General features: G+C 43.8%; 3 protein-coding genes across 3 annotated transcripts in view; 2 read left to right on the forward strand and 1 right to left on the reverse strand.

Moving 5' to 3' along the window:
* The window catches only part of LOC135152100 (probable cytochrome c biosynthesis protein), a 12,317-nt gene extending 774 nt beyond the window's left edge, over nucleotides 1-11,543 (reverse strand). The window contains 7 exon segments of the mRNA XM_064091898.1: nucleotides 3-69; nucleotides 72-140; nucleotides 143-457; nucleotides 460-526; nucleotides 529-743; nucleotides 746-970; nucleotides 973-11,543. Of these exon segments, the coding sequence (XP_063947968.1) occupies nucleotides 3-69; nucleotides 72-140; nucleotides 143-457; nucleotides 460-526; nucleotides 529-743; nucleotides 746-970; nucleotides 973-1,072 (1,058 nt within the window). The 5' untranslated portion in view covers nucleotides 1,073-11,543.
* LOC135150745 (ATP synthase subunit 9, mitochondrial) overlaps nucleotides 1-15,000 on the forward strand; it is an 83,560-nt gene that overhangs the window by 40,621 nt on the left and 27,939 nt on the right. Inside the window, exon 2 of the mRNA XM_064087732.1 lies at nucleotides 13,561-15,000. This exon is cut by the window's right edge and continues 27,939 nt beyond it. The gene's annotated coding sequence lies outside the window, so the exon portion shown is untranslated. The remainder of the gene's footprint in view (nucleotides 1-13,560) is intronic.
* LOC135150737 (putative ATP synthase protein YMF19) overlaps nucleotides 12,762-15,000 on the forward strand; it is a 30,178-nt gene continuing 27,939 nt past the window's right edge. The window contains exon 1 of the mRNA XM_064087708.1: nucleotides 12,762-15,000. This exon is cut by the window's right edge and continues 27,939 nt beyond it. Coding sequence (XP_063943778.1) covers nucleotides 13,023-13,502 — 480 coding nt within the window. The 5' untranslated portion in view covers nucleotides 12,762-13,022 and the 3' untranslated portion in view covers nucleotides 13,503-15,000.

The following is a 15,000-nucleotide window of genomic DNA, read 5'->3' on the forward strand; positions in this document are numbered from 1 at the left end:
GCATAAGCGGGCTTCTATTGCTACGTAACAATAGAGCAGGATAGCATTTTTCGCCCACATGTTTGAATTTGAGGTAAAGAGCTCGCTTGTTATACGGGATCCGACGCATCCAGCAGAGCGAAACAACGTTCCATTCTTTCGGCGGCATCCTTCCGCATTGGCGGCGAGTGGAGTGCCACAATCCCATTCATCATTTTTGATCTACATAAGCCAAAGCCCATAGCACTGGCGACGTCTCCGGCATAAATGCAAGGAGGATGTATAGCTGATATAGGATCTTGTGGAACAGGATTTGATTCTGCAAGCGGTTCGGTACGAACGAAGAAATTTCGAACAAAAGGGTCGGAACTCGCTGATAGGAAAGGAGAGAAAAACAAAGCAATGCCAAGAGCTCCGTCAATCCGCTGTTCATCGATAGACGAAGCTCTCTCTTTATCATCTCGTGCCAGATGCACAAAGGACTCATCCTTTTTCCTTCTCGCGAACCACGGGAGCGCCTAGCGCCCAGAGGAGCAAAGCTCATTTCCTTTCAGGGTAAAGCGGCGCATAAACATAAAAAAGGGCTGGCCCGTCAAAAGTCCGGTTCCTTCGCGAACGAAGTTCAGAATCAACAAAGGTTCGTAGAACGAAGGGAGTGTACAACTGGGGTGCAGCCCTACTTTTTTGTTCGTAACGGGGGAGAGATAGAATGGGGTTCTTCACGAAGTTCGAGACAAAGGAATAAAAAAGAGTTTCTCTATGGCTCCTCGTTTTGAGACATTATGGCTTTGGGGTCGACCCCGGTAACAAAGAAGGAATCCATAAAAACTTAGGATCCGACACCATGATAAAATACTACCCTCATGATTAGACCATGTCCCTGAGATTTGATAAAAGAAAGGTGCATTAGCGGTTAATACGTTGTAATTGGATAAGTTATTAGGAATATGACGGAACGAAAGACCAAGGAAAGAAAGAAGAATGCACCAAATGCAAGTGCTGCACCAAACACTGGTGGTTGTTTCTTGTTGTAAGTGAATGCAACGAAAAGACCCGGAAATAACGAATAATGAAACAATTCATATATTGACATTTCGTGCTAATTTACAAATTTCTTCTTTGTTATTCCCATCATCCGGTAACCACAGGATGATCCACAAGAAGGTGGCAGGATTCGAACCTATGGCCGGCCCACCCCTGACCTGCTGGGTTGGGTGGCCGGGTTAGCACCCCTCGTCGCCTCTCTACCCGAAACAGATGCGCTGCGCTACCCAGCGCTACACCTTGTCTCCCCTACCCCTCTTCTGGTTGTGCCATTACCCATCGCGGGTAGCCCCGGTCCGGCCGCCCCTGACCTAATAAGAACGATTATCCTTATGACCAAACAAGGACCAGCTTACTTACTTCTCGAGCGATAGTTCCACGATCCCGACCAGCAACTTGCTTGTTGGGAGTAGGGGCATCCAAGCGTGCCCAACCTATACAAGGGGCTTGGAGATAGAGGGTTTTCTGGGGGAGATACTGTTTCCAGGTTGGATTTTTTAGATCAAATCAAATAGGACTAGTTGGGTAGATATAGGTGGTGAAATAGAACCTTTGCATCGATGTTTAGCAGGGCGGGTCGCTTGAGTGTCAAACCAAGCGGTGGTTGTTTTTCCTTGGCTTATCGAACCAGCGTATGCCTTATTCCTCCTTTGAGGACTCCCAGTAGAGAAAGCCTCAATTTTCCGATGTGGATTGAAAGGAAGTTGGGGATGGACATAGATCCTTCCGCCTATCCGGAGTGTTGGAAAGAAAGCAATGGTTTTTTTATTTATTATTTCCCGATCATTAGAAGCAATCTTCACTGGCACAAGGATCTCCTCACAGCAACCTCCACTACGCTAGAACCCGACAATGAGTTTACGAAGGCTTCGAGTAGTGCGGGATAGGCTAATCACCAGACTGCTCTAGAATAGGTTAATCGCCGGAGAAAAGAACGAGTGAATCTAGTTTCGAGAGCATGCCTTACTCTAATAGGGGGCGTAGAGTTTCTAAGTGAAGGCAAGCGCAACTATCTGTTTCATATCCTCCCTGTCAGCAAGGCAGGTCCGCTATAAAGCCCACCGGCCAGAAAGTGCTCAAGAACGAGAAAGCCGACCAAAAGACTATTCCATAACCAACTCTTGTTGCCGAATCGAGGGGGCTTGGCTGGTACCAGGCTCTAAAAGACCTTTATTCGAGCGAGCGGTCTTTCTATCTTTTTGGGTTGCATGCCCAAGGCAATGCTTTTTTTAGATTGAGATGGATTTCTCTTCGCTATCGTGCCTCTTCCTTGTACCAGTTGATGCTGCGGCAGTGCCTAATATGACTTTGCTCCTGCCTCAGACAGCTTTGAGGTTCCCATCGATCGATTACAGAGGTTTCAACCACTGAACTTGCTTATGCTCCCCTTTGATCGAGTGCTATTTCTATAAAAAAGATTTAGTAGGAAAATCTTGAATTGGCTTCAATCGAGATTGCCTCGGCTTCTTAGGCACATGAGGAACCGGCCTAACATCTTTTCAACCGAAATCCCAATCAAAGACAAGTTCTACCAAGGCCAGAATCTGAAAGAGAAGATTCACTTTCCGGAATTCCAAGTGACATGATTCCTTCAGAAGCTAAAGTTGAATGATCGAAGCGAAGTCATCAATTCAACCATTCGCATGGTCTCCCCTAAGACTTACCTCTTTTTTTTCCAAATGAACCGAACCTCGATACCACATTCATCAAAGAGAGACGGCCATCTCTCTAGGTTGCACAACCCCTTTAGATCGTTCTATTCGTGCTTGAAAAACGACCCCGTCGGCTCGACATTTTTATTTTTGCAAACACCGACCCTTACTCAAACTCAATAGGGCAATTCAAAGAGGAGAACGAGGACAGCTGACTACCGCTAAAAGTAAGACTACGAGTACACATTGTATGATTAAAAACTGCCGCTGCATACTACCCGGTGCTTGCAGGTCTGACTGGTGCCGTCTCTCCAACAGCTGCTTCAATCAATGTTAAGTCTGACTACGAGGCTTCTTAGCCCGCAGCTGACTACTTATTGAAAGACCGAACAGGAAATGAAAAGTCGTACTACAACAACTGTAAACATTCCCTCCCCGCTCTTACTTTGATCGACTTGCCCGCACAGCGTCTTTTTTGAGAGAAGAAGTCAAGGGGCTAAGTGACTCTCAAAAGTCGTCTTTTGTATCGCGCCAAGAGAAATGACATAGATAAGATCATTGCTTAAAGAGTTTCATTGTCGAATTTTTATCATCCCAATAGTAGCTGCTGCCCAAAGGATCTCCAGTAACAGTAACTTGTTTACGGGTAACAGAGCCAACAGGTTAGGTTCCGGTCTTTCTGAAAGAAAGCTACTCACTTAGAAACTATTAGAGTTTTCTTCCTTTAGCTGACTTATCAGAGATCGAGAGAATTGCCATAAAGTGAAGACAGAAACCACGCAAAGGTGTACTAGTACCAAAAGTGAGTAGACAAGAAGGCTGTCATTGGGGGACCCTGCTTTGAGACTCTATTACCTATAAGATATGAGGAAGTTCATGGAAAAAGAAAGCATAGTCCTTAGGTACAGGATCAGAGGAGTAAAAGAGGAGATGCCCTACCGGGAAGGTGGCGGGCTAGAATTATCATATAGAAAGCTAAGCTATGTCATTCACCGGATCAAAAGATGGGCCTATTCGACGCTTGAACTCTCGTTGATGATGAATGTGGTGATTCTAAGCCTTCTAGTTAGTGGAGTCTGTTACACCAGATTGACTAATCATTACATGATATATAGACGGACTAGGGACGACCTTTAACTAAACAAGAAGAAGAGGGAATGCTATTGGCTCGCCCTAAACAACCCACGGAGCGGTAAGGAAAAGATAGGATGCCAGTGACTACTACGGAACGAGTTGGTGGAGTGTAATTTACTTTACTTTAGCCTTTGGTGGAAAGTCACTCGACTGACGTTCAAGCTTCATTGCTACGGCTTTTGTTGATGCATATAAAAGAGTGATTACCTGGTCGAGTATCTTGCCATACCCCCGAAAGACTAACTAGCTACAGCTACTGCATATATCGCTCGTATACCTTCCCGGGCGGCTCACTTGCTTAGAGCTTCCAGGCATAGCTCAGATTTTGAAAAGTGATTTGCTGAAGCTTATCTACAGCGGGCATATATCGTAGAATCATGAATATCCATAATAGGAGAGAATACGTCTTCCGGTTCGCTTCCCATCGGACCCTATACAGTCGAGCGGCTTATTAGCCCCACCAAGATAAATGCAGTACTCGGTCTACTCATCGTTCCCATACATATTGCAACTCTCAGAATCTTTTCGTTTAGTAAAGTGTGAAAACCGGAGGTAGTCAAATCGACCGGGAACTCCATTCTATTCCAAGACGCTTTAACGCCTATCGTTCGTATCCCTCTCCTTACAGTCGAGTGGCTTTGCCCCCTTCCCAAGGTATACTTACTCGCTTTCTGGTATAGCACATAGACGAAAGAAGTGATTCTTAAAAGACATATATCGTTCCCCGACTCGCAACATTGCTCAATCATAGAGAGGCAAGAAGGTTAGGTTAATGGCGGCATACAGGTCAGTAGTCGATCCAGGCCTGAAGTCGGAACATTAGCTTATGAAAGAGGGTCGCTAAAGAAGAAGCTTTGCCCTATTCTGTTTTAAGCGAGTGTACCATCTCCCGAATCAGCTCAATCACCTACGAAGAAAGGAGCCCGTTCCTCGACTATGAGATGTAATGCATCTCGACCAACGTTTCGACCATAAAGCAAGCATACGAGCGAGGATACTCCTGCTATTGGGGAATAAGCAGCTCTTCCCGAAGATGTATTACCAGGAATTCTGAGCGAATCAGCTCTCCCGAAAGATATGTTGATGAAGAGTGAGAAAGCTCTATCAAAGGTATAAGAGTGGACTTCTAACTAGTAGCTAGTATGAGGTAAACGACTGAACGATTGGTAATTGAGTTCAGGACTGGTAATTGAATCATAGACTAAGCATTGTGAAGAGCTCAACTTATTCTAATGAATGCAATGATTCTGGGCAATTTCCGAACTCTAATGAGGAACGGAGAATCGCCCATTAAAGCTGTGGAAGTAGGGATTTAAGCATTCATTAAAGCAAAGTAAACGATACACGTTGATTGCGCGGATAAGCCTTCTTTCCTTCTAACGAAGGCAAGCCGTTAGTCAAGAGGTTAGTTACCAGTTCTTCGTTCATAGGTACTCCCGGAGGTAGGGAAGGAACAGATTCGATACTAAAGAGCAATAGGGCACTCCTAAGCGAAGAAGGCAGTGAGCTCGGTTCAGGAACTTGCCTGCATGAATGAATCTTTCGAGAAAGCACGGTGCTTTGTAAACCGTCTAACAAGTGTCTTGTGAAGTTAGCGACTAGAGTTTCGTTTTCGGGATTGGATTACTTCCCTGCGTTAGAGGGAGTTATGAGTGAGTAGCTACTATGGTAAAAGCCCCATATGCTATCAGATTATTGCAGGAAAGTAGAATAGGTATATATGTGGATTTAAAATTTGGAGTTCCTCTTTCAAGACAAGACAGAGTGCAGTTAGCGACTCAGTCCACAGATTCGGCTTAGTAACAGATTAACAGAGTCGGGTTAGCAGTCCTCGCTCCACAGATTCGGCTTAGTTCAAATATCCCTAGTTTGATAGCGGAGTTAAGTGGAGAAGTAACTAGGAGAATCAAGACAAGCAATCCAATCAGGAACAAGGTAGTTAGGGTCTAATGCCATCATTTAGTGGTATAAACCTATAGACAGGAAGAGCTTCCTATTCAGTTTCGGGTTATTTGCCTCTGGAACTAAAGTCATAGGATGCTAGCTAGATTGATCTGACCAACTCTCATGGCTTTAGGAGGGGGCGGGCTCTGAAAGAGTCCTCCGACCGGTTCCGACAGTCTTTTCTTCACCTTCTCTTCTTGGCATGATCCAGGCGTTCAAGCTAGCAGATCAAATCATGGGTTCTCATCCCGGAGAGGCAAGTGAGTCGGTTGGTTGAAATGCGGTTATGGCGGGCAGCCGTTGCTATTGTAGTTATTGTAGCCGATGAGCGAACTGTAGCGTCGGAGCTAAAGATGCTGTTGTTCCCGCTGTTAGGAGCTAATTAGTTAGAGTAGCTTCGCTAAGAGCCTTTCTTCAAGCTATGGACCCCGTAGTGTAGGACACTAAGCAAGTTGACTCCGTAACCTCTATGCATCGGGTCTATTTAGATCTCTGGGTACTATGGATAGGCTAACATTTGATCTAAGCCGCAAAGAGCTAAAGATAGCTGCATTGGAACGAAATTAGCTAGCCTCTAGGAAGACTAGTACATTTCTTTTTTTTGTTATCCTATTGCTACTATACCGTATAGTTAATGATAGTTAATGTCGGTGAATCGGGGATAATCGTCTTAAGACTGGGAATTTACAATAACAATAATAGGTCCTTTAGTAAAAGCTCAATCCCAACTCTCTTATCTGGTGCAGAACCTGCCCTAGAGCTATTGCCAGATTGAATCTCAAATCGAGCTGCAGTTCTTCTTTCCTTTCAAACCTAGCTAGGGTTGATTTCGCTCTATCAATTCCGTCACTCTTATCTACGATAGCAGCAAACTCCACTTCTGAAACAAGAGAAAAGATCATATCGGCAACAGCAAGTCAAGTCTGAAATGCCTCAGAAGCAAGTCTCGGCTTAGCTGCATTATCTTCCTACCGATATCATACTAGACTCTATTATGACCTGAGGGTGACTGAACTACCTTAAGCCCCGAAGTAAATTATCCTTTCTTCCCTCTCGACAGGGAACTTAGCTAGAGGAATTCATTTTCTCGTACTTGAACTGCTGTAGACAAGAAGTAAAAGCCCTGGGGAAAGCGTAGCGCTTATCGTTTAACAGGTACGTAGCCTCTTTCGAGAGGCGAAGAATAGCTATCTTTCAGAAAGAAGAAGAGCAGCAAACCTTTTTAGTACTACCAGACTCGAGGCGAAGAGGGATTTACCATAAATAATAAATAGGAGGGTTAAAGCACTTGCTTCGTCCTTAGCCCGGAACTCGTTCCTAGCGTAGACTGAACTTCTTCTTTCTAAAGCGCAAAAGCTAAAGCGATACATAGAGCTCTTTTATTATAGGCGAGGAGTCTGCTTCCTAAATCCCATTTTTGAGGACAGGTATCACGCTCTATACGATTGTCAGCTAAGTAAATAGATGGGGCAGATGAAGAAAGAAAGAAAGCTCCTAGGTGGTTTTTTTGGTATATCTTATGCAATCGATTGATTCTATCAGGTCCATTCTTTGGTAGTGCATAGGCTCCGGCTTCTTCCTCTAGCCGAGCCACTCCTTGCGTGTGTGTAATTAATGGCAGTTTTTTTATTATTGAGCTATTCTCTTTCTTGGATTTTATTATAGTAGAGAGCGGTAAGTTAGTGTTGCTCTAAGAAAGTGGTAGCTGTTCCAGTACACAAACAAGGTGGATTGGGGTTTAGTAGGTATTTTGCGCGCATGCTTGGTGCTTTTAATAGAGAAAGGGCTTGGCATTTCACTCTTTGTTGTGGGGTTGTCACGGATTGGCCGGCCATACTGATAGAGAAGTCCAAGGAGCCTTTTATTTGTGGAGGTTTCACATCACATTAATCATTCCATTCCTTCCGGATAACCTAAAAGGTGCAGGCCCACTTAAGAGAGGGGCCTTTCTTAAAATTCTTAAAAAGAGGGTTCTATTCCGATGTATACGATGGGATATATAATAAGAAGAAAACAGGTTCTTCTCTTAAGCCTACTTTGTTTTATTGATCTTGCCACGGTAGGTAGGTCTGTCTTTCTCTGGATCCCGCTGAGCTGAAAGACATGAGACATACATAAAAAAGAGTTTCAATCCAGACCGGGCTCTCGAAAGCCCATGTGACCGGAGGTGGGAAGATATGGGCTGGAAAAGCGTGTTAATAATCACCGCAGGCCCTTATGCCCCGAGTGCTCAGCTTTGCCCCAGAAATGGAACTAACTGGAGGGGCGGTTTGCTCGCTTAGTAGTCTTATTGAGCTCGAGTTCCTCTTCCTGTGATTAAGGGAGAACTTCATTAAAACAAAACTGAACAAGACAGCCAATCCCGAAATCCGCTTATGGCAAGAAAGCTCGAAGGGGGAATCCCTTAATAGAGTATCCCTGTTCGAGTTCGTATTCTTTTAATATATTCTCTTTCGACCTATAGTAAATCTTTCAACTATAAAAAGAGTACGCTTTTGCCGGAGTTTTCTGGGTAAAAGATCTTTTACTATGCGGAAGACCGGGTATCGTGTAGACTCTACTCTTCCTAGTGCTGCTAAACGCTTAAATCGTCATATTGGTACGATCGGCCCCTCGAATGCTATTGGAAGTGATTCTATTCAACCATGACTGAGTAAGAACTAAATTACCGTGCGCTTATCCATTTGTATCCTATTGCATTTAATTAAATTCATTAACAAGTGAGTGTGACACCAAGAAGTGACAAGCGAATAGTGGACTTCTTTAGACAAGATAGTGAAGATGGCTTCAAGAGAAAGAGAAAGACGCCCGATGCTACGATAGATGGAACAGATGCTATGGCATCCTCGAGTGAAGAAGACATGGGTAATAAGGGAGAAAGCGCCAAGACTGAGGGGGAGACGTCAATAGAGAGGGAGAATAATGATATATCAATGAATGCGGATTCTGAGAATGCGGATATGGCGTCAACCGAGGACATTGCTATGCAGACACCTAAACTGTCTAAGATCGAGGGCGACGCCGCTCTACCTTCGTCTGAGAAAGCCCCAGCCACTAAGAGAACTCAAAAGTAAAAAAAGAGTTCAACAGCTAAGGATAAGGCCACAAAGAGAGAGAAGAGTCCCACAACTAAGAATAAGAAAGAGATAGAGAATAATGAGAGTGAACCCGCTCTTGGGCTATTCCATTCGGAGAAGGTTCCTGAGGATATAAAGTGGCCGGCTCATCACATGGATGACATGTTGCATAGACGTTATTCCTATGGTTCCGGAATCAAGATATTGGTTTTCATGGACAAGGTGTTCAAGGCTCTAAAGAGGAAAAAGAATAAGTTCTGGAATGATGATTAAAATGTGGGAAAGACTGACTCCCAATAAGTCTTTGAAATGCTTCTGAAAATAGGTATGAATAAGGATGCTTTCACTGATCCAAATCTGCTGTTCTGCCTACAAAAAGAGATAGAGGAAAAAAGCGATCATATTATGACCTCACTTAATTCTGAGCTTGTTCAAGCCTGCCCAGTATCTAATGTACCCCCGCAAAAGCAGCTTCGCCCGCCCGCTTCTCTTTTCCTGTTCACGAATCCCATGCAGGTTCTCGGGAAGACGACGGTGCGATTTCATCTGTTGGAGGCGTAACTGCAGCAGTTAGCTCTACTCTAAAGGTAGTTCCGTTCTCCTCGGATGAGAATCGGTAGCTGTTAGAATAGTAGTAGCGGTGTGACTGTGACTTTCTTCTTGAAAAGACTGCTTGACTTGGCTAGAAAGGTAGTGAGTGCATTGATGCAGAGAAGTTGGAATATAGTCAGTGTGCCACGAGTGACTCCTTTTGTTGTCGATTGATTTGACTCTGTCTCCTCCCACTCCCAGGAAGGATCAGATACAGATTCTCTCGTCCTGGTGGTTTGGGCATAGATCGGATTTTCCTTCTACGACGGCTAGTGAAATCATAAAGAGTGCGCTCCCCTTTCCCCTTGGGCATGAAGCCATTGGATCAGGGCATCCAATCACAGGCGAAAGGTATTCATTCGGAGTTCTTCCCCGGCAAAGCAAAGTGGTTTCTAAAACTTCAACAAGCTCGGCAGGGAACTTTCCGGGAGCAGGGCTTACAAAGGGAACTCCAATTGGAATTCAAAGTAACTTGGCCTATTGATCTTGACCAGCCTCGACTGGTTCCACAGCAAATGTAACTTGCCTGTAAACTATTCCCTCGGCTGGCACGACATTGAGAAGAGAAAAAAATCTTCACTGGTTTTATAAAATGGAGTCCAGTCCTGGAAATGGTTCGCACAAGGAATAAAAAGAAAAGGGGGGTCTCACACCGGTGTAAAGTAAAAGCAATTTACTTATACTCAGAGATTGCATTTGCTGGCCTTTAACTGGCTTTACAAAACAGGCTTTTATCACAGCCTTGATCCACAGGATGGGAAAAGTACCGGCCCGGACTAAGCCCCTGTTGTCATGGTAGCCTTTAGAGTTAGAGTAGTTGCTTGCCCAAAGCCGTTATGCTTTCATACTGGTCACCTAACTCATGTTTAGGCACTCCCCCTACTAATAGGAATGTGACTGTCCTCTATCCCTAGTTGTAACTGACCTTTCCCGAGAAGAAGAGGATACTAAGGGATATAGCTAGTAAATGGAACTCCAACTCCCTCGCTCCTAACTCAACTATGCCCAGATAATCTACTAAAGAACTTCATTCGTTGGCCGAAGCCGGCTCACTTCATTCTGAAACTCCTCTTTCTATACTTAATCAGAAGAACTAGAACTCTTTTCTTTACACTTTGTCCTAGAAGCCCGGGACTAGCAACCAATAGGAGAAGAGGACCCTAGCAACAATAGCAAGAGCAGCAAGAGCAGCCCTGCCTGCGAGTAGAAGAACAAGGATACTAGCATCCGTAGAAGGAGCAGGGTACATTTCCAAGAGGGCCCTAAGATAAGAGGGGGCAAAGCCACTCAAACGAATGTGAGAGGGGTCAGAAGTAGCGACAAGTTAATCAAAAGCAGCAAGCTTGTTCCGTATACTTTCGTGAATAAGGCTAAAATGAAAGGAATGTCGGTACGGATTAAAGCAAGAATCCCGATGACAAGTCTCTGCCTGCAGACTAACACTCTGGAGGCGGACTGTGCAGCTGTACAGTCCGCCTCTTCAATGGTGTAGAGAGGCACAACAAAACCATTCTTGTCAATCACAAGTAGAGTGCACCTGATGCTTGTGAGTGACACAGATAAGTGCACGTCCAATTAAGAATTAAGAATTTGTTAGAATTCATTATTTAAAAGAAGCCTTGCCCTCTAGTTGATAAGGCGATCTCTCTCTAAAATGAGTTTGGCAAATCGACCGAAAAATAGAATGAATGATCACAGTGTCTTAGCACCTTTTCTTTACTCGGGAAGAGGGCGAGTAGTTAATATCTTAAATAAGTGTGTTTCTAACGAATGCTAAACCGGCCTGGCGTTGCTTGATTTGATTAATAGGAAAGAGGGGAGTTGGAAGAATCAGTTTTTATGAAGTATGAGGACCAAAAAAAGAGCTCAAACCTCTGTACGCAGATTTATTTGGATCCGATTACTTAATGCTGAACGACAGGCCTTAGACTCACAAGACCTTTTAACCCGAGTCAGGGCTGCTTTTGCATGTAATACCGTTGTCGTAACGAAGGAAAATTCGGAATTTCTGGATGAAGAATTGAGTTTCCTTCTTTGTTTTGTCTTTTGCCGTCAATTTAAGATAGTCATAGTTCGTGTGCCGCGCGCGGGAATATTCATTATATTTAGAGTAAGGCCCCGCTGCTTTTGATGGAATGAAAAAATGTCAAGTAAACTCTATTGCATTCTTTTCTTTCCTCGGGCTATCACATCTGGAATCCAATTCTGTTAAAATTGGAATATCTTATAATATATATATTAGTTCTGTAATGTAGACATCGCTTACTTCATTCCAAGTTTGATAGGCCTGGAATCACAACATGGTCCTAACTAGGGCTTCAAGCTCTTTCTTTCATGGGAAGTCGTTCACCCCTGAATAAATGATGTAGATAAACTTCCTTCTTCTCGTTTGACTTCGACTCTCTCTTGCCCGCGGTGCTGCAGTCATATTTTTCGAGTTAAGGAACGAATTAAAAAAGCATGATGAAATTGATAGAATCCGTTTTTGTTCAGCTGACATGGTACTCTTCTTTCTGTCTTTTCTCGCTGGTCGAACCTATTTCAATTCCTCTTCTTTCAGTCGATCGGTCAATAAGGTCTTCATTCAAGTTTTTTCTTATGTAGTGGAAACGCCTTACAATCCGGTGGGGTTTCGGTTCGTTAGCTGGTATTTGCGCAGCTCGTAGTTCCACTTTTTCTTACTCTAGTTGAGTAGGACATCACTCTTTTCTTTAGTAGAGTAGACAAGTGCGTTTGCTTCCTCTTTCTTTGGTCGAGCCTCACTTCTCTAATTCGGTATAACGAGAAGGAGTTTACTAAGGTCAGCTCAAGAAGGAGCTACTTTTGTCAGTGCAATAGGGGGCACTTACTAAGGTCAATGCACAGTTAGATTTGTGGAACTAATTATGCCTTTCTTACACGGATGAGACTGATCACGGAGGACAGCACGAATTGAATTACTCTATATTACAGATATATATATAGTAATTAGTGTGTAGTGAGGTTTATTATCTTATCTAGGTAAGTAGTCTTTACTTAACTCAACTGAAACAATGCCCAACAACTCCCATGCCTTTCTTGGCCCAACCGGCTGGCTCTTTTCGACAAGCCTTTCTTCATAGAGGAGTAAGCAGAAACTTTACAGATAATAAAGACAATGGCTCTACTTTTTAAGGAACTGGAGAAGGGGGAACTTCTCAGCCTTGTTCAATACCTTCTCTTTTGTATATCAGTCTTACTCGTAGTTATTATATTCTGACTTTTCTGGGGTGTGTATATTTGCTATAAGCTTTTACGTCAGAATAGAGTCGCGAGGGAGATTATAGATCAGCATCACTTTGAATTCATTTTAGGGGAGATAAAACAGGGGGGTCGGCTACCGTTCGTAGAGGTCAGCGCCGACCGCAGAAAAGTCGGGCCTTCGGAGGTACTTCCTCTGAAGAATACTAAAACGGGCGTGCCCGAGAAAGAGCCGTAAAGGCGCTTGAAACAGCAGCTCCCCTGCCTGCCCAGTTCCATCTTTCCGTTGGTCAACAACCAAAAAAGTTATCTATACTTCTTCACTACTCGTACAGGAAGGACTCTCTTTCTGTCTGGAGGGAATACTTTGTTCGAAAGAAAGATGCCTCAACTGGATAAATTCACTTATTTCACACAATTCTTCTGGTCATGCCTTTTCCTCTTTACTTTCTATATTGCCATATGCAATGATGGAGATGGACTACTTGGGATCAGCAGAATTCTAAAACTGCGGAACCAACTTCTTTCACACCAGGAGAACAACATCCGGAGCAAGGACCCCAACAGTTTGGAAGATATCTTGAGAAAAGGTTTTAGCACCGGTGTATCCTATATGTACTCCAGTTTATTCGAAGTATCCCAATGGTGTAACGCCGTCGACTTATTGGGAAAAAGGAGGAGGATCCCTTTGATCTCTTGTTTCGGAGAAATAAGTGGCTCACGAGGAATGGAAAGAAACATATTCTATTTGATCTCGAAGTCCTCATATAGCACTTCTTCCAATCCTGGATGGGGGATCACTTGTAGGAATGACATAACGCTAATCCATGTTCCACACGGCCAAAGAAGCTTCGGTTTTTAATCTCATTATTACTTGATAGAACTACAAGGTACAAGGGTCTGATTCTTCTTCAGAAGAGGATATGTAGGTAGTTCGGTGTTTATAGCCGGATGCGACCCCCCCACATCGCGGGCCCCGGGGCACTCCCTCCATCCATGGAGAAAACAGCATCTTTCACTTCAAAGGAGGGAAGGCGTAGATCCTCGATCCAAGTCTCGTCTTTTGTTTTGAGTGACGATGTTCTTTCAGTTTTGGAAGCAAAGATCAAATATTAAGCAGCAGATACCACTAGATAAAATGAAGATGAAAGAGATGCTTAAAGAGAAGAATCCGATCTTTGATGCACTGAATCATACATAACACATACGCATTTGAATTTTCAGAATCATAGGAATTAGAAGAAGCTGCCACTAACACATCTGTAGAAGCAGACAAGGAAGATGCCGTTGAAAAAGGAAGTTCGAGCTTGAGTGCCCGGATGGGGTTTCAGTGTAGTAAAGAAATTCTTTTTTCAATTTTTGTGGAATGAATGAAGGAAGACCATACCATTAGAGGAAGGGTGGTTTTGCATTGAAACGGCGCAACGCCCATTCCTGACCTGCAATCTTTTAGGGCAACGCTTGCTGATAGACACGAGACCAGCACGCGACCATAAGGATATTCTGCTTACAATAGCAATACTCAAGAAAAAGACAATGGGCTGATATGGGCTTGACTAATGATATTGGGCTGCTTGAATGGGCAATGCTGCGTTGGGTGTAACAAAGCCCCCCCCTCCTGACCTCAGGCGTTGAAATCGGGGTAGCGGGCCTCTGCGTCAACCCAAGTTGCATCTTCTGTTGGAAGGCCCACCCACTTGACAAGCAGAAACCTTTCACGGGTCTGTTCTTGCGTTTGAAAAGGCCTCTGTCCAGAATCTTCTCCGGAGTCCAAAACATCAGACCGTCCTAATTTGTTCTTCCGAGAGAGGTTCTGAAAGAATGATTCCCCCGCAGGAGTTGACCGGGGAGGGAAGATAGATGGGAACTGCTGGGCTGGCTTCCACGTGATTTAATGTAAACATTTAATCGGCCCTATGATGGACCTTTAGAATAAAAATAAATAGGTAAGGGCTTTTTTTTTAATTAAGCCCAATCCTCTCGTGGATCATACGTCTTACCATCTTCAGTAACTAAATCAATGAAATTCTTTCGAGTAGTCATGAATTAAAGCAAACGATTCCCTATACTAGAATCAGACGGAGTTCTTCTTTTTTTTCTTTTCTGGGTAGGCATCTTCCTTCTTTAACCCTTTTAGTATAGCTTGAACTCGTACAAAGCGCTCAAGATGGTCGAAAAAAGTAGCAGCTTTCACGTATGGTAATTTCCGCCGATCTAATTTATTAAACAAGGCAAGGCCCCAAGTACATGAACTATTATAGCTTCCAGTGTATATTGACCTAACACATTTAGAATACTTAAAGCCTTATCAGTTAGACCCATTTTCTTCTGCTTTAGATAATCTTTTGCTGTAATCTTAC

This window comes from Daucus carota, chromosome 1 (assembly GCF_001625215.2).
Source record: "Daucus carota subsp. sativus chromosome 1, DH1 v3.0, whole genome shotgun sequence".
NCBI lineage: Eukaryota > Viridiplantae > Streptophyta > Magnoliopsida > Apiales > Apiaceae > Daucus > Daucus carota.